Source organism: Glycine soja, chromosome 4, assembly GCF_004193775.1.
Source record: "Glycine soja cultivar W05 chromosome 4, ASM419377v2, whole genome shotgun sequence".
NCBI lineage: Eukaryota > Viridiplantae > Streptophyta > Magnoliopsida > Fabales > Fabaceae > Glycine > Glycine soja.
In genome coordinates, this window is record NC_041005.1 from 9,757,204 (window position 1) to 9,782,471 (window position 25,268).

The window sequence follows — 25,268 nt, forward strand, 5'->3', positions numbered from 1 at the left end:
GCCGAAGGGCATAACAGGCGAGGCTGTCCAATGCAATCTGAGCGTGGGAGTTGTTCAAATCATTGATTTATGTATGTTAGTCCAATGTATTGAATTTGTGGGGTTCAATAAATTTGTTAGTTAAAAACATTACTTATTTTGGTTTGTGTACATTAGCTATTTGTGGGTTTCAATGAATTCGTTACTTAAAAACATAACCAAAGCCTACACAAGACACATAAACCTTAACCCCAAGCCCTAAGGAAAATCCCAAATCCCTAAAACCTAACCATAAAAGCTAACCCTAACACCTAATACAAAACCCTGACCATACCCCAAAACCCTAAACCCTAATCCAGCACACTAACCCTTAAACCCCTAAGGCCTAACCCTAAACCCTAACCCTACCCCAAAACCATAAACCCTAATCCAAAACTATAAACCCAACCCCCTAACCCTAACCTATAATCACAACCCTAAGCCTTAACCCCACCCCTAACCCTACACCAAAACCCTAAGCCCTAACCCTAACTCTAACCCTACCCCAAAACCATAACCCCTAATCCAAAACACTAACCCTTAAACCCCTGAGCCCTAACCCTAACCCTAACCCTAACCTATAATCAAAACCCCTAAGCCATAACCCTAAACCCTAATCCAAAACAATAAACCCAACCCCCTAACCCTAACCTATAATCAAAACTCCTAAGCCCTAAACCCTAATCCAAAACAATAAACCCAACCCCCTAATCCTAACCTATAATCAAAACCCCTAAGCCCTAACCCTAAACCCTAATCCAAAACAATAAACCCAACCCCCTAACCCTAACCTATAATCAAAACCCCTAAGCCCTAACCCTACCCCTAACCCTACCCCAAAACCATAACCCCTACTCCAAAACACTAACCCTTAAACCCATGAGCACTATCCCTAACCCTAACCTATAATCAAAACCCCTAAGCCTTAGCCCCAACCCTAACCCTAACCACAACCCTAACCCCTAATCCAAAACAATAAACCAAAAATCCTAACCCCATCCCTAACCCCTAATCCAATCCCCTAACCCCTAAGCCTTAACCCTACCCCAAAACCCTAACACTAACACTAACCCATAATCAAAACCCCTAAGCCTTAACCCTAACCCTAAAAGCTAACCCTAACCCATAATCCAAAACACTAACCCTTAAACCCTTAATCCAAAACAGTAACCCTTACACCCCTAACCCTAACACCTAATGAAAACCCCTAAGGCCTAACCTTAACCCTACCCCAAAACCCTAGCCCCTAATCCAAAACACTAACCATTAAACCCTAACCCCTAATCCAATCCCCTAAGCCCTATACATTAGTAAAACTACTTATTTTTCGTTTGTGTACTTTAGTTTTATTTTTATACTTTGTTTATTATTATACTTTTATGCGCCAGATAAACTCTATACATTAGTAAGGCATAATAAATGACATGCGATAGATTAATTGTCAAAATAAAATGTTTTACAAACAACAAGAAATTTACACAGAGACATAAAAATCAGTCATTATGGTGTCCGCGATGTCGTGAGGATGTGTCACATGGTCGATCCCATCTTCGCGCTTGACGATCAGGATTTCTTCTGCCTCGTTGTCTCCCCGCTTCTGCTTGCTCAGCCTCAGCAGAAAACTCTTGACGCAAATCAACACCTAATAAGTCGCCCATATCAGGTATTGCTCCGGGTACATTCCATTGCAAAGCAAATGGGGCGTTAGGTGTTGCCATGGGGGCATCGTGCTGCTGCGAAGGAGTCATAGTGGGCCATGAAAAATGAGCTTGTGTTTCCGCAACACCACCGAACGAATGTTCGCTCGCAGAAGTATCAGTGTGATGACCTTCAAAAGGATACTGATAAATCTGTGAAGGATATTCGGAAAATGTTTCTGGCGTGTAATACATTCCATGACCACGCTCCATCATTTGTTGGGAATATTGCTCCGCTTCAACAGGCTCCTTTCGTCTGCCTAAGCCCCGAGTTTCAACACTTGACTGAAGAATGTGAAACTCTTGTGTTGGGAATTCACACTCTGATGCTGGACCATGTGACACTAGCTCAGTGACTCTCTCTTGCTCTTCTGATATAATCGCCAACTTATCCACGTAAGGCACGAGATCATCAACTGTCCATGTGTTCCTCCCTTGTGGTGACACCATATACTGTAAAGTCTCCACAACTTCACCCTGCAATTATTAGCGTCAACAAATTAATGCTTACGCTTAAGAAAATAATTAGAAGTTAAACATTGAAAAACAGATAAATTCCAATGCAGCTGTGTTTGCATTGTTTGGGTCGACAAACATCTTTGTTTTATGCCTATACCACACCATGTAGTCCGAGTTAAAACCCAGTAGGCCCTCCTGTCGAGGATAAACGTCGACCCTAAACTGAGCAGCATCGTTCCACTGACTAATGATTGGGGCCAACAGGTGGAACCAATTCTCATCTTGTTTGCCTTTGAGCGTTATGCCATGGAGATTCTGCGGTTGCGAAGGACACCCGGAAATAGGTTGTTGCAATCCATATTGTCGTAAAACTCTATCGGGTTGGTGCCACTCAACAACATGGAAACAAATCAGTGGCACCACCGCGAACCAGGCTACACTTCCAACCACACAAATTGGAGGCAATGCTGCCATCACAGTTGGTGTGTATGGCTCCCAGACAAACTGCATATAACAACACACTTGTCAATTTTCAGTCAAACATAACATATTAAAATTTAATTTAACCATTACATTATGATCTTCTTACCTCATGTCGTTTCATCAGATCCAATTTGCGATGGAAAACTCTAAGATCATCATTGCCGATATGCTGATTTCCACGTCGCAGCCACCTACAATAAAAATGAAATCATCATTGTCAACATGTTCCATCATTAAATATTTTCAATTCAAATGTAATTTTTTTAACGACAAACCTGTGTCCAAGTGGTTTATTTTCTATGATGGGAGGTGTCCTCTTTGGAGCCAAAGTCGTGCATCGTTCCCATGTCCACATTTGGATTAAGATGCACATACTTCCGATTGATTTAACTTTGTAATCGGTGGTGCTACACATCTCTCTATATAAATACGCAAGCACGGCAGGTCCCCACGCATACGTGCTGCACTATTCAAAGTCACGTAAAAATTGTAGGTACCTTAAGGAAACTCTGCTACTACTTTTGTTAACAAAGATGACACCTCCTATGAATCGAAGAATCCACGCACGGGTAAACCTTTGTAATTGTTCAACGTTACCCTCATCAATATTTATGTGAGAAAAATAGTGAGCCAGCCAACTTAATTTGACCACACTGCCTTCAATTTCGCCTTCCTGTGGTCTGACTCCTAATAATTCTTCACACAAATCGGCCCAATCAAGATTTGTCGAACCAATTAATGGTGCCCCGTCAGTACGCAGACCTAATAAAATTGACACATCTTGGAGAGTAATGGTAGCCTCTCCGCATCTCAGGTGAAACGTGTGGGTTTCGGGCCTCCATCTTTCAATGAACGCACTAATTAAGGCCGCATTTATCTTTAGGTATCCCATCTTCATGATCCAATAAAACCCACATTGCCGAAGTAGAGGAACAATTTCCTCTAGTATTTTTTCTTCACCTTGATATGTCGGGACTGCTCGTCTGATGTGTAATTTTCTATCTGGTTCCCCATTTCAAACATGTTCTGAAACATGCTTGGGTTGTATCCACAAGACGTCACCATCAACTGGACCAGACCTAGTTTGTATGCTCGATGAGCATGACGACGAAGATGCCATTGATCTTACAAAATAAAATATAAAACAATTCATTGACGATAAAATTTATACATTAATTATACATACACAAATTAAGTATATTTACAAAAAAATTAATTAAAATAAGGGAAATTTAAATGTATTATACAATCACGGAAATTTAAATGTATTATACAAAATAAATTAAATCACATCCAAAGACAATTTTACATAAATAATAAATTATATTTTTTTAATTTCAATAACAAAATATATTATACAAATAACCTAATTCATATATATTCTATAAATAAATTAAATTACATAAAAATATAAATTTCAATATATAAAATAATATTTATATTTTCGGCTAAAAATTAAAATAATATATATACAAAATTAATAATTAAATTTTCGACTATAAACTAACGTAATATAAAAAACTAAAAATTAAAAACTAAAACTAACGTAATATAAAAAATTAAATTCTAACCTAATTTAAAATTAATAATTTATACTACATAAAATTATTCTTAATCTATGAATAATTTACCATATACAAAATTAATGACTTTAAATAATTACGAGTAATATAATTTAATATACAAAATCAATAATTTTAAATACGTAAAACTATTATAATTTAAACATAACATATTTTGTCTAATAATAACTAAAACTAACATAATATAAAATATTTCATTCTAACCTAATTTAAAATTAATAATTTCCAGCACATACAATTTTTTTAATCTATGATATTAAATATTTAAATTAAATGTAATCTACTATATACAACATTTAAACTAAAGCTAATCTAAAATTAATAAGTTACGCTACTTCAAATTATTTCTAATCTATTTTACAAAAAATTTCAACTAAACTTAATCTATCATATCAAAATTTAAAATATTCCTAATCTACCATATAAAATTAATAACTTAGAGTATGTAAAACTATTCCTAATTTATCATATAAACCTAAATCTAATCTACCATATAACATTAATAATTCAAACTAAACTATACAAAATTATTATCTTATACTACCTAAAACTATTCATTTATCAAAATATAATCTGGCATATATAACATTAACAATTCAAACTAAACTATACAAAATTATTATCTTATACTACCTAAAACTATTCATTTATCAAAATATAAACATCTACATAAATAAAACATATAAAATATATTGAATATATAACTTACAAGCTTTTAGAAAATGGAAGAACACAAACTAAACAGCACCACCAGCTACCTCTCTCAACACAAGCAACCACCTTCTTTTTCACCTTCAACACACAAATTTTACAAGGAAGCGCGACCTGGTCCCTCTGCACTTGGGTTTTTAAATCCCACTGAAGCTGAAAGCGCTAACCCCACTGGCGCCTCCCTCTCACCCAAATCGCCAGCTCGAGTGGCGCCTTCCAGCTACGACCTGAGCAGCTGCAAGTGCTGCAGCCTATGCCTGCAGCTCTGCAAACCCAAGTGCAGGTGCTGAAGTCGCTGGTCAAACTAGCGCTTCCATGCACCTTTGGACGCACCAATAGGAGCTGCGATATGCAGTCCTTTGTTGCCAGTCGCAGTAACGACATGCCACGTGGCTCGTCTCTGTCGAAGGCGCCATCAACACTGGCGCCATGCATGACTGGTACGTAAAAAACAGCACCCCTGTGAAAATTGTTTAGAAACAACCCTACTTTGAAAAATAATTTCTAAAAGAAACCTAAAGTGGGAAATTTGCCAAAGTTTTTGCCCCAAAAATCTCGAGTTTTCCTTTCAAGGCAACACCTAGCTAGTCGAGCTCGAACTCGAATTTGATGTACAAAGTTAGAATTTGATGGACAAGTTGATTGAAATTTAGGACACAATGTTAGTACTGTTTAGCAACCACAAACAAGGCCGAAAATTAAACGAAAGCAGGTAGCCCAAGTCACAGTAAGGTCAGAAAGTCCAATTGATGAAATGTACGTTTCTAATGAAGAATTAATTAACTTTGTCACATTGCACCCCGATTTTCAACAATTTGAGCTGGAAAGGTGGTAAGATAGAGTAATGGGTCTCAATTGATTAGAGTGGTATGCGTTTTTGAGAAGCATCGGGCATTGAATTGTTTGGACCATTCGGCAAATGGGGTAGCAAATCCAATGTAACCGTCGTTTTCAAGTCACAGCCAGAGATATTTCGATTGGATTTGGTGAGGGCGCAAGTTACTCCAATTTCAACTTTTTCACGGCACTGCACATGCTTCCACCATTCTTTTATTTATATTCCCTCTAGTAAGCTCTCTCAAAAGCCTTAGGAAGAGGTGCTCTTGTTGAAGTGTTTTTATTTCTTTAATTTGTTGGAATTCTGGATTCACACATAGGATAGGACACTTAGCCCATTGTGAGTGTGGGCAGCAGGAGAACCAACCTTAAAGACTAACCGATATTTTAATAATAATACGTATTGAATTGAGGGCCATGGTTGGAATGTTTCTCAAGAGAGAGCAAGTTGCATGCGCCTAAAGTGCTCTCGCTTTTGTGTTATTCACCTCTTTTCACCACAACTTTTTTCTTTTTCTTTTCCTTTGGCTGTTTCACTTTGAAACGCAAGCTTTTTTTTTTTTATCTAATTTATTTGTGAATATTTATCTAATCTATAATATTTTTTATATTAATTATTTTATACTAAAAATATCTCTTATTAAAATAAGAGAAAAAATATATTGATAAATAATTATATATATATATATATTAATGAGAAAAATAATTTTTAAACAAATTATAAATTTAAGATAAACTTATTGATATAAATTAAATTAATCATTTTTTAATTTTAATAAATTAAATAATTGAATTTTATATATAAAAACAAAAGAAATATACTGACAATAAGTGGCTCTAGGATATGTGATAAGTGGTTAATTAGTTCATCCATAATTAGCATTGAAGAGCTTCTGATTTATTAAAGGCCATTTGAGTATCACGTGAAGATTAGTTTCACAGTCAAAAAACTGTGAGAAAAGTAAAAACCTTGTTTTAATTGTTTAAAATAAAAAAAAGGAAAATTTACCTTTTGTCTTACTTCCAAAGTTGCAACATTTTGATTGTTGATGACCAACTTCAAAATTTAAACTTGTATGCAAACCAAATTTCAATATTGCTCGTCTGACAAACTGAATTTTTAAACTGTAATATCATTTATTATTACAAAAAACTATACTGTACTATTTATTGGTTCATTGGTTTAATGGAATACCATAATCCTTTAACTCATGATTAACACAATTATATTATCTCTTACTCACGTTACTTGTCCATTTTGTATAAATATAACAATTGGCAACATATTAATTACTAGAATAAATTATACCTGTATTTTTTGTGTGTTTTTTTTAAATTATATCTGACATTTTTTTTATCTTCCAGAAAATCTGTTAATTATTTAATTCACATTATATTCAGACTCCTCCCTCCAAACATTATTTAATAATTTAATAGAAAATTTATATTTAAAATATTTTCATCTTCTTTCTCTTACAAAAATTTATATCTAAAATACTCAAATATTTATAAAACTAAGAATTTTTCCAAAGCCGCACCATAACTATAACACTGCCAGGGCCTCTTCGAACTTATATCAAATTGATCAAAACTACATATAAAATAGATCAAACTCAATACATTCATCACATCAATGTGCCCACCTTCACCTTTCAGGGATAAGGATCAGCTTCACCATCATGCCATCAAACACATCCAAGCCACATATCAAAGGAACTCTGACCCTACCAAGACCTAGACCAAAAATCCTAAGCTTCTAAACACGCAGTGATCCTACCAAGGCCCCGTGCAGCAACATCAGCGATAGTCATTATTGTACTTCCGCCACTCTTAAATTCAGCCAATAAATAAAGTAACAATATAGACGTTGTACACTGTCCAATAATAAAGGTAACAATTTCATGTTAACTTCATAAAAGTTGCTCCAGAAAGTAGCAATATAGACCTTTTTACATAATCTTGTCATCTAAAAGCCAAAAAAGCCCCTACGCAACTATATATCAACTTGTTTCTCAATGTGTATATCAGTTTCACATTACAAAAAAGTATGGCCCTTCACAAGTATGTCTATATCCAAAAGTGATTCAATAATTCCCTAAAAAATAATTAATAGTCAATCATACATCCTGCATCCTGCATCCTTGTCTTCCTTTTAGCTCTAAGTTTTTGCCTTTTTTTAAGTGTGCTCTTGTATCCTCTGTAGTGTTCACTCCTCCACTTGAAGATTCATCTGGCACTTGTGAATGTATTTGTGTTTGCTGAAATTGAAAGAGAAAAAAATCAGTTATAAACAGGTGAAGATGTTTGCTGAAATTTAATTATAAGAAGATCAATTTACATAAAAATATATACCTGGTTGGTGACTTTAGATTGTTGTGAACATGCAAAATTAGCTTGGACAGATTCAGAATTGTCAGCACCTTTATTTTGTTAAAGCATAAAATTAATTCAAAATATTACATACTAAAAACTAGAATATTAATATAATAAAAGTTACAATATTAAATTATGTCTATATAAACCTTTTTTGGATTTCCCACTAGAGCCCTTTGACGGGTCCTATAATTATGACCAAACTCTTTGCAAGTTGAACATCGAACGGTATTGGACCTGCTTGCTTGTTGGGTACCAGATTCTCCTTCAACTTCACTCTTCCTCCTAGTTTTCCTAGACCTTTCTGGTAACCTTTTCAAGGCAGAAGGATCAATATTGGGGTAACCTCCCCTTTTCTTAACATCCAGTTCAGGCATGGGGTGAAATATTTCTGAATAAGCAAGCGATCATTTTGAATTGTAAAATGCCAAGTCACAATAGCTCTCAACATTGGCCCTTTTGTAACGTACACATGCACAAACATGTTTACATGGCAATTCTGTAATCTGCTAGTAATTACAACCACAAATTACAGCCACAAAACTTGTCATTAAGTTTTACCACAAATTGAGTGAATCCATCCTTAACTTGAAATTCATCAGATCCAACATGGCTAACAACACAGTATCTACCATCTTGCATAGTTTTATCTAACAACACCCTTACTCTATGTCTTTATCTTAAAAGTAACTCCATCTAGAGTTGAAGATGCATGAATCCTCCAAGTACACTCTAAATCTACACATTCACAAGTCACTCTTGTCTTTTCATTTTTTACCTTTCTCAACTCAAATCCTTCCTATATAGCAAAATCTTTAAGCACTTCCCTAAAGTGGTTCACATTCAAAACACAATTGATTGACTTCAAGCTTTATCCTTGCATCCTTCTCCTTCTTATATGGTTTCCTTAAAACTCCTCTCTCAACATTAATATCATATCATCATCAAAATGAGGATTCCTAATCACATCGCGGGTTTCCTCAAAATCACTAACACAATCACTCTGATTTTTATCACTCCAATCTCCATACTCACCAACAAGATCATACTCACTTTCATAAGACTGATTATCACTCTCATCTGTTGGAAAAGTGCCCTCAATAATTTAAGAGGGGGGAGGGGTGAATTAAGTTAAAAAATTTCTCGTTTAATTGACTTCTAAATCCCCTTTTAAATCTATATGTTAAGAATATTGAAGATGAAGATGAAGGTTATATCAATAGAATACTTCAAGTGTGCAAGATAAAAAAAATATGCAAGATAAAGTAATCAAGATAGGGAAGAGGGGAATGCAAACTCGGTTTATCCTAGTTCGGTCACTTCCTGTGCCTACATCCAGTCCTTAAGCAACCCATTTGAGATTTCCACTAACTTTGTAAAACCTTTTTACAACTTCTGAACACTCGAGGGATCCCTTTCCCTTGTGTTCAGGAAACTCGCAATTCAAGAGACAAATAGTCTCTTGATCTCAATAAGTCTTTAAAGAGAGTACAAATGTTTTTCTCTCTTTTAAAGAAGAAGATACAAGATGAATTTCTTAGAAGAATCCTTAATTGATTTGCAAGTGTTTAACCAATGATTTGTTTTTGAGAAGATAAGACAATAAGGTTCTAAAAAAACTCTCTAAAAAATTTCGTAGATAAGTCACATATTTATAGGCCCTTGGTGGTTTTTTAAAAACTTATGAAGGGATGTGACTTTTCAGAGTAACTTTTAAAAGTAATCGATTACAACTCTTTGGTAATCGATTACACAGTTATGTAATCAGGAGTCATGACTTTTCAATTTGAATTTTGTAGTTCTGTTACTAGTAATCAATTACAGACAAATGGTAATCGATTACAGTTTTCAAATTTCAATTTTTTTGAAAAAACTTTTTAAAATAATTTTGCTTCTAGTAATCGATTACTAGTGGAAAAATGCATTTTTTTTTCAGAAAATGTTAAAAATATTTTAAAACCTTTTTATAATCAATTTAAAAACTATGTTGTGAGGCCAAACCTTTGCAATCACTAATAGACTCTTTTAACAAAGATAGACTAAGACTTAGCTTTCTTCTTGATCTTTGTTTTTTTAGTCTTGATTTGGACTTGAAATAAAACTTGTGTTGCTTTTGCCTTGGCATCATCAAAACCTTCATACACATACATTCACATCATCCATTTCGTAACTCTTATCATCATCACTTGTATTCACCTCATCCTCATAAAATTGTCCATTAACATTCACAGGTTCATTCATAGATTCATTCAACAATTCATTCACAGATTCATTCATAGGTTCATTAACGGCAAATTTCCCCATCTGGGGTAATTTTAGAAACTATTTCCCCAGATGAGGTTGTTTTTAAATTATTTCCAAGAGGGGACAGTTTTTTACGTGAAAAGCATGCATGCAGGACCCAAACCGCCAGAACCAGTAGCGAGTTTGGTGTCCTTGAGCAAATCGCCAGTGTTAATGGCGATACCAGTGACCAAATCGCCACTTGAAATGGCGACATGCACAGCGTTTGGGAACCGTCAGTCAAACTGGCGAGTTCCATGGATTAAGCTGGTTTTGTTTTCTTTTGCTGAACGATGAAGCATGAATTGGAACCTGACCTCGTAGGCTACGAGAGTGGAATATTCAACGATACGTGTCAGGTTGGGAAGCAGTAATTATGACGTGGGGAATTGAGCAATAACTCTGTATGTAAATTAAAACAACTTATATTCTTTTATAGAATTATAAATGAATACAAAAAAGTTAACATTTGATTCGATTTAAATTTGAAGATAATAATACAACTATAACAAAAATATTTTAAAGATAGTATGGGATTTTTTAGAAATTAAAATAAAATAAGATTTAATTTGAATGTAAAGATAATGAAGTATTCTGAATAACAATAATTTTTTTGGTTACAATTATAACAATAATTAATACAGTTTAATGCCAATTTAAAAATATAATTGTAAGTTAAAATAACTATAGAATTAAAACTAATAATTTTGTCCGTTCATCGCACAAAATAATAGTTATTGTTATATAATTTAAATTAGTATTGAATAAATATAAAGTTATTTTTACCTATTCATAGCTTGTTTGATTTAAAAAAAATTATTGAAATTCAATTTAGAGATAGAAATAAAAAAGAGTATATTGAAAAGAATGAAGAATTAGAAAAATAAAATTTAAAAAAAAAGATAAAAGGGGAATACCGGAATAGTTTGAGATCGATTATCAAGGGAGAAATAGTTTGAAATGCATGAACAGTTGCAGAGGAAAGAATATTAAAAGTGTGTCTAATTGATAGAATGAGAAGAATGAAAACATTACTCTCCAAGTGGTATAATCAAATTTATAATATAGGAATTGGTTTTCAATTACATCTAAATTAATCTTAATTCTTTTAACATTTGTTGTTAATTAAATATTTTAATTTCCAAAATTAAGTTAATTTGATTCATACTACTAAAAAAAATTTAATTTGATTCTTTTGTCAATTTTTCATATTTTATCATTTTATCTAAATATTCTGGAGAGTTATGAAGATATAAAATAATTTCAAAAGCTTATAAATATTAAATATAAAATGTACCAACATGATGATATTTAAAAGATTTTACAACAAATTATTTGAGGATAGGAAATTTTAATCTTTATTATTTTGAGTGAAGTTTATTTTTTAGTTAGTAAATTCGAAACAAAAATAAATAAAAATTTATTTGTTCAATTTTTGTAAAGTTTGTAGGTAGAAAATGAAAATAACGTTTAGATCAAATTTCTTTAATTTTAAAATAAAAACTAATTAATTTAAAGTAGAAAACAACTAAAAAAATTAAAATACGATTAAGTTTTATTTATTTTTTTCTAAAAGATATTGCCGTCTGCTGCATGGAATTATGAATTATTTGTGCTACCTAATTTTGCCCACTCTCGTAGCCTATATAGCGAGGTCAGGCCAATTCATGCTTCATCGTTCAGCAAAAAAAACAAAACCAAAGCGCTGCCAAAGCTTAATCCATGGAACTCGCCAGTTTGACTGGCGGTTCCCAAAAGCTGCGAATGTCGCCATTTCAAGTGACGATTTGGTCACTGGTATTGTCATTGACGCTGGCGATTTGCTCAACGACACCAAACTCGCCACTGGTTCTGGCGGTTTGGGTCCTGCATGCATGCTTTTTACGTAAAAAACTGCCCCCTCTTTGAAATAATTTAAAAATAACCCCATCTGGAGAAATAGTTTCTAAAACTACCCCAGATGGGAAAATTTGCCTTCATTAACATTTTCATTCACAGGTTCATTCACATTTTCTATCACAGGTAAGTTCCAGAACCCATCCTTTCTTATACTAACATACATATGAATATAAATTGAATTTTGATTCTCAACAAACATGTTCGACACATGAGCATCAACCTTAAAGGAAAGAATTTTACCATTAACGGTAGAACGAAACCACAAAATAAAAGGGTGACATGGTGGCAAGTCTAAGTCATTAGCAATGTTGTTCACACAATCATGTGCATCGAACATTCCAAACTTATTCGAATCAACATTGCATATCTTACTTTATTCGCCCTGTTGGTCTGTAAAATGGACCAAAATATCCACGTTGCCTGGTTCGACCTATGCACTTCATCCATTGTGTTTCCTATGGTACCAAACATCAACACTGTTTTAATCAACAATAATAAACAAATATTTTTAAAAATATCATGTGGTCCCAAACTAGTCCCCCACTGAAACCCTATTTAGAAACAAGAAAGGATAAACAATCAAAATTAAATAAATAATTTAAAGCAATCAAATTGAATCGAATATGGCTTCTTCTTTGTCTCAAGACACCAGCAAGAGCATAAAGCTAAAGCGATACAACAACCACTCTCTTGTTCGCACTCATCCTCGTCTTCCTCTTCACCTTCAACTACCCTTTCCTCGTCGCCACCGATGCAACCCACTGCCACGACCATGTCCATGCCCACTCCCACTACTTCCTCTCCTCTGCGTTCAGTGCCTGGGAGAAGTTGGTTTGCCACTCTGCCACCCCCAGCTGCCCCAACAGTCTCACCGTCCTGGTGACGACCGTGGCGGGCTTTGTGGGTGATAACTGCTAAATAATTATATTTTGATAGTAGAAAATTAGTCAAATATTGGTCTGAAATTAATTATTTAGCAGTTATTTGTGATTAAAAGTTAGAAAATTAACTAAGTTGAATTTTTGGTTGCAGATATAAAAATTGGAGGTGTAACAAGTAAAGAGGGCAGAAAAATTGAAGAAAAGAAGAAAATTTGAAGAAGGCCCAGCCCAATACGCGCGCTCAGCGCGCGTCACGGGCTAAGCGGGTCAGGAAGTACACGCGCTAAGCGCGGGGTGTCGCGCTAAGCGCGCCTACGAAGGCCCAAAGCCCACTTCAACAGCTATAAATAGAAAGCCAGTTCAAGGGAAAGAGAACGCGACCACAGAACCCCCTCTCCTAGGGGTTTCATTTACTCCCTTTCTTTCTTTTCTTTCACCCCCCTTCTCATTGTAAAGCCCTCGTGACTATGAGTGGCTATACCCCCTAGCTAGGGCCTGGTAGGCCTAAAAAGCCAATGATGTATGGAGCTTTTCAAGAGTTATCAATAAAAAGAGGAATTCCCTCCAAGTTCTTTTATTTATTTACTGTTCTTTCTTTTTACATCCTATATCTCTGAACTTGCTTTCTGTTAGGGTTTAGTCCACTCGGGAGAGGGTAAAACCTAATTAGGGGTAAGGAATGAATACTTGAATCTGTTTTTAAGGGTTAGGGCACTCGGGAGAGGGTAACGCTTAAGAGAACACTAAAAGGAAGAAATTATCGAGTTATCTTTTAGAGGGTTTTCCTTCTAGTTTCTTTTATCTGCTTTTCTTTCTTGCTTATTCTGCATCTCGGACTTTGTTTTCTGTTAGTCTTTAGGCCACTCGGGAGAGGGTAAAGCCTAATTAGGGATAAGGAATGAATACGTGAATCGGTTTTAAGGGTGAGGCCTCTCGGGAGAAGGTAACGCTTAATAGAACAATAAAAGAAAGAAATCATTGGGTTAGCATGACTTAATGCCTCAATGCCCATGCTTTAGAAAACATCTAGAATGTAATCTTAATGCATCTTAGTTATTGAGTCTTCGCAAAGGGCATTTGGAAGATAGGTAATTAAGGTAGGCTTGTCATCATGAGGCATCAGGGGCAAGTAGATGGATAAATGTGGGGGCAAAATTAGTTCACTGGTATTGATAACAGACAAATCCATAATCCATATATCTAGGCTAATTAGACTTGTCAGGTTTTAGCGATTTTAATATATAGATTTTATTCCCTATTTTTATTGTTGGTTTTTCTTAGAAGTAGTTATTCCTTAGTTTACTGTTGGGTTTTAGGAGTAAGTATTTAGATTTAGTAGATTTAGATTTTATTTATTTGAATTTCGTAGAAGTAGTTATCTTTATCACAATTTAAATATTTTATCTTCTAATTTTATCTTTTAATCTTATCTTTAAATCTTTTATCTTATCTTATCTATTATCTTTATCTTTTATTTTAAATTTTAAATTTCTTAGATTTAGATTGCCTTTAATTTTATACACGAATTTTACAACTTGCAAACTGAAAAGTACTTCACATAAGTGTAACAAAATCCCTGTGGTACGACACTCGGCTTACCGATAGATTATTACTACGAGCGATTTGGTACACTTGCCAAAGAGCTAACAGTGGGCAGCCACTGCTCCCTAGCCCTGAAGAAGCACGACGACAATGTCATTTTGCATGTCAACATTGCCAACCCCCAACCTGCTATTGTCTATGCTTCATCCAGCTCTATCTACAACCACAACACCCAAAGGAAAAGTAAAATGTGAACAGAGGAACAAAAATCATGAACTAGAAGAGAAAATTGCCTAATGGAAAAGGAACAGAGGAGGAACGTTCACCTAATTTTTGAGTGGAACCCTAATTGAAAGAAGAGGAATATGCGAACAGGAACCCGAATCACGAGAGCAAAAATATATTAGAGGCAATTTCGTCTGTTCACATATTTCAATCGACATTAGTTAATAACGTTAACAGATGGGGTAAAAGTAATGTAAAAAAAAGTAGGGATATCAGGTGAAATTTGTGAAAAACACAAGTGGGTGTGAGTGTAATTTACTCTAATTAATAATAATTCTAGTATAAAAAATATTAACTAATAATTCATAATTATTGTGATAAATGAAGAGTATAAATTTAGACAACACAATCATATAAGAATGATCAAGAGGATACATGTGTCCCCTTTCAGGAAAAAAAAAGGATGCATATGTTCCTCATACAAGGGTAGATTTTTTTTCCCATGTGCCTATGAAAACTTAGATTAACAAACTTAAAATTATGTCAAGATACTTGGTAAAATAATTAAATTATATAAATAAGTTAAATAAAATGTTTAATGAAATTTACTTACCTTATAAAATGAGAATATTTAAATGAAAGTGAATGTAAGAATGAAGATAGAAGAAAACAAATAATTTTAAATAGTCTTACATATTTATATATGCATAGAGAAATAAATGAGCAATGCTTAAATATCAATTTAAAAAAAAAACACACAAATCTAAACTTTTAACAATATTTGGTTGCTTCGGATAAACAACCAACCAAGACAAATTAATTTTTTTATATCACTATATCTTATTTGAGTTTGGAGGTGATAATATTAGGTTTGTAAAACTTGTGGGCTAACACCATCAAAGTGGGCCCTGAGGCGTGACCCAACTCTTCACAACAATAATATCCTAATATGTATATTTTTTCTAGATGAAAGCTTTTAATGTCTCTATGAAGTTTAAACTAAATAGTATTATGGGTTTCTGATGACTTAATTGTTGTAGGTCGTTACTTCCTACACACCCTTTGGTGATTCTTGCATGCCCAAATACCTTTGTGTAAATAAAATTGCCCTAAATGACTATCTTAGTGTCAATACTCCCCCTTCCCCAAATTGTGAACCCTAACATCTCCCTTCACAGAAGCTCTCACACCCCCTACGTAGTCCTTTTCGCACTCCTTTCGATGTTTGACCTTCATCCCCCTTGGCACCCCCTCATGTCAACAACCATCACTCCATTAAAGCTTCACGCGAAGCCAAGGAATGGTTTGCTGCCTCACCCTTTAAGTGCCACGATGGCAAGGTAAGTAATCAAATTTTTGTTTTCCCTTTTCAGCTTCTTGTCACCAGGCTTAGTTTCTGGAACATATGTTTTGTATCAGGGTAAATAATGAAATTTTTGTTTTGAAACACGTGTTTCAAATTGGAATGCATATTCTGTAACACAATCTAAAATATATAGTTGCCAAAGATCGTGATACTCTAGTGCTATTTGCTATGCGGGATAGATATGTATCTATTTAGGTTTGGGGGTGTTTTCGTTTCATCTATTTTGCGACTGGGGGGCTCTATTCGGCTTCATTAATTTTTATGTTTGTTGTATTTGTAATTGCTCTTTAGGCTATATGTTGTATGTTGCTGATATGTAACTTTGATGTCAACAACTTATCACTCATTGTGGTAGTTACTCGTCTTTTGTTATTGCTGAATAATTGTTTTTTATAAAAAAGCTCTACTGCAATAGCTAAATAGAAATTTGTAATAGCAGTATAATGTAGCCTCTTTGTGTGCTTTCATTTGAAAAAGCAAAACTCAATTTACATCCAAAGTGTTAGTGTTTTTTTGTATGCAACCATTTGTTTAAATGTTGAGATTAGAGAATGACCCACATGAACTCAAATGCTTAGTGTTAAATAATTTCACAAATACTAAAGCTATTGCTTCCTATCGACTAATATAATGGTAGAACATGAAGGAAACAACAACAATAACAATAATTGTCGCAACGTGGGCCATGACGGGACAATGAGAATAAAATTATCCAAAATAAATAAATAAATTGTTTTCCAAAAAAATGGAAAACTTGAGGAGTCGTCATCAACGTTTATTTAAAAAAAAACGTCGGAAAAACTAAAAAGGATAAGGAATGGTCTATGGTTTGAGAAAAAAGGATTCATGAGTCGTTTACACGCGCGGAAGATGTTAGCACCCCACGCGTCCATCATGAAAATGACAACTTTTAATTGAGTAGACTAAAAAATAAAGTGACTTTTAATTATTTATCTTTCCTTGAAAACATAAATTATATTTTGTTATATTATATTTTTTATTTAGAAACGAAACTCAAATTTTTATTATTTAAAAAAAGATTTTATTTTTAGTTCTTTTTTTGTCGACAAGGGATTTGCCCTTGCTCCAACGTATCCCCAAGTGCAATGAGAAAATTAGACTTACGTAATTTTTTTTAGAAAAAGAGTTTGTGTGTTGGGTTGATTTTATTTCATTATTTTTTATAAAAAAAATTGGTTTTGTGCTAAACTTTGTGAAATCAAGCAAGTCGGAGACCCAACATGCCGTTCATAAAATTTACTCACATTCTATTGAAACACTACCAAGTAAGTCGGAGACCCAGCATGAAGTGCGTGTAACATTGAGGGATTATATTTGAGAATGTTACCATTTTTAGAAAAGATTTTTGTTTTGTGGTAAACTTTGTGAACCTAAGTAAGTCGGAGACCCAACATGTCATTCACAAAATTTACTCACACGTTATTGAAATACCACCAAGCAAGTCGGAGACCCAGCATAAAGTGCACATAGTGTAAAGCATATACTAAAGAATGCTAATGCGAATTTGTAAAAAAAATAAATAACTAGACATAGTGCTACAAAATCAGATAAATAGAATGAGAATAGAAAGGGATAGAATAGAAGTGGAGAGTACACTTAGTAATTAAGGATGTAAGATGAAAACAAGGGAGAAAATAAAATAAATAATGAGATATTTACAATGCACTATTAATTAAACTAACTAGCTAGACAATGACAGAGACCATAAAGAAATTAAATAGAATAAAGAACTATCCACTAAGATTTATAATTATCTCTATTTTCCTTCTTTTTTATTTTTATTATTATTTTTCTTTTAAAAAAGTCAAAAGGTTGACTTGGACTTAGTCAACACTAACAGAATGCTGACATGACAACCTAGTCACCATCCCAAGTGGTAAAGGTGTACATATAAAAAAGAGGATACAACTATCAGTTTTTTTTTCATTTCAGACTTCACAAAAAAATGGGTTGGGCCCAAAATGAAAAGGATGCATGTGTTAAGAAAAGAGGTGCAAATAGTAAAGTTCATCTTATTTCAAACTTCACAAAAATGGGCTAGGCCCAAAAGAAAAAAGGTACATGTATTATAAAGGAGGTGCAAATGGTTGTTTCTTCTTCTTTTACATTTTTGTTCGTTCGTCTTTTTTTTTTTTTAATTATTGGTTGGAAATGTCCACGATTTGACAGAGAAAGCAGGAACGTGTTCTCATGGTTTTTTTTAATTATGAGAGGGAAAGAAAGCTACAACTAAACCATACCTCAAAAAGCAAAAACAAATGGAAATACAGAAGGCACAACTTAGGGGGACACACACATAAAATCAAACAAAAGTTCCAAAAGCAAAAGCAAAAACAAAAGAATGCATTTAACTTTCCATATTAGTCCATAAAGCAAGGTGGAGAGCTTACCTCAGTAAGCAAATACTATGGAGCAACCTTGCTCCTTTTGTTTCGTACTGTTCTTTTTCCTTTTTGTGTCTGTGCTACTCTTCCTTTTTTTCTATGTATGTGTTGCTCCTCCTCCTCTCCTTTTTTTTGTTTCCTCTGTGCTATTCTTCCTTTTTGCTTTTATACTATGCTCTTTCTTAACCTAATGGGCTCTCAAAGAGAGCCCAATAGGTCACACAAAATATTTTTATTCTATTTCTTCTTTTTTTTTTATTTTCTTTTTTTCTCATGTTGTTTTTTTTTCTTCTCTATTTTTTCTTTCTTTTCATTTAACGTTTTCTTTCTTTCCTTTTTTTTAACATTCCCTTTTTTTCCTTAACAACAACAACAACAACAACAACAACAACAACAACAACAACAACAACATATAGGCCTTATTATGTCCAGGTCCAGAGCAAGTCTTCTTTTCCACCATATGGTTTGCCTCCCAATTATATACCGCCCACTGCTGTATATGCTCTGGTGAGAATATCAGTAATTTCACACCCGTATTCATTGAGAGTCAACAACCTTAACCCGATCATATTGATGCCTATGTCTCTCAACCCCTGGGGAAAACACATGAAGCTCCCCAAGACCACACTCTAATTGATTTTGGGGTTTGTTTGGGATATACCACTGAAGGGCATGCGTATTCTGGTGTCCCCGTCTAGACGAGAAGGAACAATTTGACCATATAGAGGAAAAATTAAGGGTCATTAAAGGAGGAGGAAATTATGGCTTTGCTGACATGTCAAAATTGTGCTTGGTACTCAACGTGGTTATTCCTCTAAAGTTCAAGGTGCCAAACTTTGATAAATACAAGGGAACCACTTGCCCAAAGAATCACCTGAAGGTGTATTGTAGGAAGATGGGGGTGTAAGACTTTAATTTCGTCTGGGAACTATCATTCGCTAACGTTTTGATTCTTGCTAGCCGAATTGAGTTGCTCGACACCAGTTGCCACGCAAGACGGAAGATTAGTCGACGTTTCGGTAAAGAATGCGGAAAATACCCAAAAGGGAGGGCAAAAGGGTCATTTTAAGCTTTTTCTGACCCTTGGCTCGCCCAGGCTAGCCTCTGGCTCGTCATCTTTGTCACGGGAAGCCGGAAGGTCCGCATCGCCTTCTTAATTACATGCATTGGGCACCATGGTAATGGCTACGAACAAACCATGATACCCAATGCATTATGGGTAAGAAGGGATGGTCTTCTGGACTCGTGTCTGTAGATAAACGCATTTTGTCATGCATAGCATAAACATTCCCTGATGCATTCATTATACCTCCTCTATGATAAGATGTTGAAGTATTGATCATCGAAATTTTCATTCTAGCAAACATGGGGTTGAACCAAGTGCCCTCTTTTAAAAAAAGGTTCTATCATGTCAAAGTCAAGAGCCTAGAACTAGCCAGCTTGCGAGAGCTAGGGCAGCGGATGGATCAAGTTCGGCGTCAAGCCTTTCGCAAGGCATATGGGAAAATCTGGGATTTGGCTATGATAGAAGTGTCCGTTGAAGCCATCGCATCCCTCGCCCAATACTACGACCAGTTGCTCAGATGCTTCATGTTTAGGGACTTCCAGTTAGCACCAACCATAGAAGAGTTTGAAGGGATCTTGGGATGCCCGCTAGGAGGAAAGAAGCCATATCTTTTTTTTCCGGATTCTACCCTTCCATGGCAAGAGTACCAAAAGTGGTTAAGATCTTGGCACAAAAGTTAGACCGAGTGAAGCAAAACAGGAATTGAGTGGTAGGGATGCCAAGGAAACGCTTGGAGGAGGGGGTAGAAGCTTTGGCAGATCAAGGAAAGTGGACCTCGTTCATTGATATATTAGCACTGTTGGTGTTTGGGACCATACTCTTTCCAAATGTAGACGGGCTAATGGATTTAGCAGCGATCGACGCTTTTCTTGCTTATCATCACAACAAGGAAAGCCCGGTCATTGCTGTCTTGGCCGATGCATATGACACATTCGACTTGAGGTGCAAAAAGAGTAGCGTAAGGATTGTCTGTTGCACGCCCGCTCTTTATGTGTGGTTGGTCTCCCACGTGCTTCATCATGAAGGTAGACCTGTCCGTCCTCTACAAGGTCATCGCATGTGCACCAAAAAGGGAAAAACAAATTGGGAGGAACTCTTAACAGGTATGGCAGGAGCGTCTGTTAGTTGGTTCCCCCAATGGAAAGAAGGAGGGACTAGAGCGTTGTGCTCATGTGAAGGATTCCCAAACATCCCCTTGATGGGAACAAAGGGTTGCATTAATTATAATCCCATTTTGGCCATAAGACAACTAGGCTACCCTATGAGAGGTGCGCCCCGGAGGAGACTATCGCGCCTTTCGTCGCACGGGGTTTCAATGAAGGCAATGCAAAAATACTTCAGAGAATCTGCAAGGCGTAGAATACAGTGGAAAGAAAGGATAAGGAGCTTAGGGGAAGCAGCAATGGTGTCATCAGTGGCTATCACAAATGGCTGAAGGCTAGGACACAAGGGATAACTTGGCTCCCAAAGCTAAGAGATCCAAGTAGGAAAGAAGTTGAAGTCCCCGAGGAAAGTGAAAAAGTGAAAGCCTTGAAAGCAGAGCTTGAAAGAACGAAAGTGATCAAGGAAAAGCTAAAGACAACAGTCACTAGGGTCAAGAAAGAGTGTGATAAGCTAAGGGATGTCAACATGACTACGACCGAAGCATTAAAGCGGGAAACAAAGAGGGCCCAAAAGGAAGAATGGAGCAGGAACAAGTTCCGAGGGGCTCTATGGGGTAGCAACAACGAGCTCAAGCTTAGAAGGGCCGAAAGGGATGAGTCAAGGTTGGAAAGCATGGTTTTGGAGGATAAATTGAAGGCTTGTCAAAGGTCGAAGAAAAGTTTGACCGAACAACTGAGTAGAACATAAGAAAATATGTTTACAATCATTGACCAGTATAAGGAGAAGGTAAACCTAGCTGCTAGTCATGGGCAGAGACTAGAGGATGAGCATGCGAAGGTATCAGCTCTGCAAATGGAAAGGGAAGCAAGAGAAAGGGTGATAGAATCATTGCACAGGGAGGTTGTGAAATGGATGGATAGATTTTCTCTCACTCTGAATGGGAGTCAAGAGCTTCCAAGGCTGTTAGCTAGAGCCAAGGCAATGGCGGATGTATACCTGGCTCCCGATGAAGTTCATGGGCTTTTCGATTATTGCCAACACATGATAGAGTTGATGTCCCACATAATTAGGAACTGTTGAGGCGTTTGTATTTATGCTTTGGCTTTGGCAAGATAAACAATGTTATATCTTAATGAAAATGAGATTTGATTCGACCTTATGTCTTTAATGAAATTTTTGCGTGGGTTCAATACTTCGGCAACTCATCATTATCATGCATTCATGTTTATTTCATTGTTGCATTACTCATTGCATTTTTTTAGCAGTCATAGGAAAAAAGTAAACACAATAACCAAAAAGAACGAACGCGTTTTATGACACCCCTACCAAACACGTGCCAAAACCAAAATCATGAGTGAAATAGAGGAAGTGCAAGAGCAGATGAAGGCCAACATGGAGGCCTTGAAGGACCAAATGACCTCCATGATGGAGGCCATGATGAGTATGAGAAGGATGATGGAGGACAATGCGACTGCAGTTGCCACCACCAGCTCCGCCGCTTAGGCGGATCCAACTCACCCATCTGGCATAAACCAAACAAGTCATCCAGCCCCAGATGTGGTAGGTCTGGGAGGAGAAGTGTTGGGAAGTACGGGCGGTCCCCATATGGTGCAAAGTAAGAATTCTTTCCCACCGTACGGCTTGCCACCTAACTATACACCACCCAATGTGGTGCATGTGTCCAACGAGAACGCCAACCACTTCGTTCCCGTTCTCCTTGAAAGCCAGCAACCCCAATTGGGGCATGCACCCTTTGCTCAACCTATGGGAGAAGCCCATGAAGAGCCCTGGGACCATGCTCTGGGTGAGTTCAAACCTTACCCTACATATGCCACTGAGGGACTAGCGTTTGGTGGCATGCCTCAGCCCAATGCCTCGAGGCCGCTCAACACCGCCTGCTGCAACCCTTGCATTTCTCGGTGGGGAGACTACCTCTGGCCATGGAAGAAAGGGAGAAATTTGATCTCATAAAGGAAAGGCTAAGGGCCATTGAGGGGATTGGTGATTATCCATTTGCCAACATGGCGGAGCTATGCTCAGTGCTCGACGTCGTCATCCCTCTCAAATTCAAGGTAACAGACTTCAACAAGTACGAAGGGACCACTTGTCCTAAGAACCACTTAAAGATGTATTGTCAGAAGATGGGGGCATACTTAAGAGATGAAAAACTCTTGATGCACTTTTTTCAAAAGAGTTTGGTCGGGGCGGCAATCACTTGGTATACTAACTTGGAAGCTTCCCGGATCTGTTCTTGGAAGGACTTGACGGCTGCTTTCATAAGGCAATATCAATACAACACTGACATGGCTCCCGATAGAACACAATTGAAAAACATCTGTAAGAAGGAGCATGAGTCTTTCAAGGAGTACGCCCAGAGGTGGATGGATTTGGCAGCCCAAGTAGCGCCTCCCATGATGGAAAGGGAGATGATAACCATGATAGTAAACAAATTACCAGTGTTTTACTATGAGAAAATGCTAGGTTATATGCCCTCTAGTTTTGCAGATTTGGTGTTTGCGGGTGAGAGAATTGAAGTGGGCTTAAGAAGGGGGAAGTTCGATTACGCTGCTTTAGCAAGTACAAGCAATAGGAGGTCTGGAATGGGTGGAGCCAAGAAGAAGGAAGGAGACACCCATGCTGTAACTTCAGCTCCCACATGGCCAAAAAATCCCAACAAAACCTTCACAACCCCACCTACCAATATTCCCCACATCAACCAAATTATTCTGCCAACATCGGCACCCCTCCCAATTTGGCGCTCGTCCAACAAAGATTGCCCACTCAACCACAAAGGCCTCCCCCACAAAATTCGTTTCCCTCACAGTCTTGACCCACCGGAAACACCAATCCTAACACAAACCCAAACTCGTGGAGGAATTTTCTGGAAAGAAAGCCCTTGGAGTTCACCTCGATACCAATGCCTTATGCTGACCTACTACCATCTTTGATAAGCAATCAGATGGTTGTGGTGAACCCCGTGAAGGTCTATCAATCTCCCTTCCCACGATGGTACAATCCCAATGCAACCTTTGCCTATCACGGTGGTGTTCCGAGGCATTCTATAGAGTAGCGGATGGCCTTTAAGCACAAGGTGCAAAGCTTGATTGACGTGGGATGACTGACATTTCAAGAGGACAGTCCAAATGTAAGGACTAATCTGTAGAAGCAAGCTTCATGATGATGAATCAAGTTGATTCAAGTAGTTTTGATGATGACAAAGATGATGACAAAAAGCCCAAGAGAATGATTTCAAGATTAAGTCATCAAGTTCAAAATCAAGATTAATTTCAAGTTTCATGAGAAGAAATCAAGAAGATTCAAAATTCAAGAGAAGTTTGATTTCAAGATTCAAGAGAAGATGAATTCAAGATTCAAGAGAAGAAATCAAGAAGACTTCACAAGGGAAGTACTGAAAAGATTTTTCAAAAAAAAAAAAAACAAACAGCACAATTTTGTTTTTCAAAAGAGTTTTTCTCAAAATTTTCTAAGTTACCGGAGTTTTTACTCTCTGGTAATCGATTACCAGTTTACTGTAATCGATTACCAGTGGCAAAGTTTGATTTCAAAAGCTTTTAACTGAATTTGCAACGTTCCAATTAATTTTTAAATGGTGTAGTCGATTATAATATATTGGTAATCGATTACCAGTGTATTTGAACGTTGAAATTCAAATTAAATTGTGAAGAGTCATATCTTTTCATAAAATGCTTTGTGTAATCAATTACATGATTTTGGTAATCGATTACCAGTGACAAGTTTTGAATAAAAAGTCAAGAGATGTAACTCTTCCAATGGTTTTCAGGTTTTTCTCAAGGTTATAACTCTTCCAATGGTTTTCTTGACCAAACATGAAGAGTCTATAAAAGCAAGACCTTGACTTGCATTTTAATAACTTTTTTACATATTCTTTTACAACCTTTGAATCTCTTTGAACATCTTTTTGAACTTCTTCTTCTTCTTCTTCCTTTGCCAAAAGCTTTTTGAGTTTTCTGGTTTCCAAATCTTGTTCTTTCACAGAAAACAAAAAGTGTGTTATATCTTTTCATTCTCTTCTCCCTTTGCCAAAAAGAATTCAACAAGGACTAACCGCCTGAATTCTTTTTGTGTCTCTCTTCTCCCTTTTCCAAAGAACAAAGGACTAACCGCCTGAATTCTTTTGTGTCTCCCTTCTCCCTTTTCAAAGAATTCAAAAAGATACAGTCTGAGAATTCTTTTGATTCTTCCATTTCCCTTAAACAAAATATTTCAAAGGACTAACCGCCTGAGATATCTTTTGTTTCCCCTTCACAAAGTTTCAAAGGACTAACCGCTTGAGAACTTTGTCTTAACACATTGG

The 25,268-nt window shown here is 36.1% G+C and overlaps 1 protein-coding gene across 1 annotated transcript; it reads right to left on the reverse strand.

Annotated features, from left to right (window-relative positions):
* Window positions 1-1,424: 1,424 nt before the first annotated feature.
* On the reverse strand, window positions 1,425-5,617 carry LOC114409302 (serine/threonine-protein phosphatase 7 long form homolog). The gene is made up of 4 exons (XM_028372709.1): window positions 4,950-5,617; window positions 2,933-3,781; window positions 2,764-2,848; window positions 1,425-2,678 (listed from the first exon to the last, which is right to left on the reverse strand). Exons 2-4 carry the CDS (start codon window positions 3,070-3,072, stop codon window positions 2,241-2,243), a joined length of 663 nt encoding a protein of 220 aa, XP_028228510.1. The 5' UTR covers window positions 3,073-3,781; window positions 4,950-5,617; the 3' UTR covers window positions 1,425-2,240.
* Between the last annotated feature and the right edge of the window lie 19,651 nt (window positions 5,618-25,268).

Bases quoted from the DNA above. Each gene is read 5' to 3' on its own strand.
- LOC114409302 (XM_028372709.1), bottom strand. From the start codon at position 3,072: ATGTGTAGCACCACCGATTACAAAGTTAAATCAATCGGAAGTATGTGC. The intron at 2,849-2,932 runs GTTTGTCGTTAA...TTTTTATTGTAG, and splicing joins AATAAACCACTTGGACACAG to GTGGCTGCGACGTGGAAATC. The intron at 2,679-2,763 runs GTAAGAAGATCA...TGTTATATGCAG, and splicing joins ATCTGATGAAACGACATGAG to TTTGTCTGGGAGCCATACAC.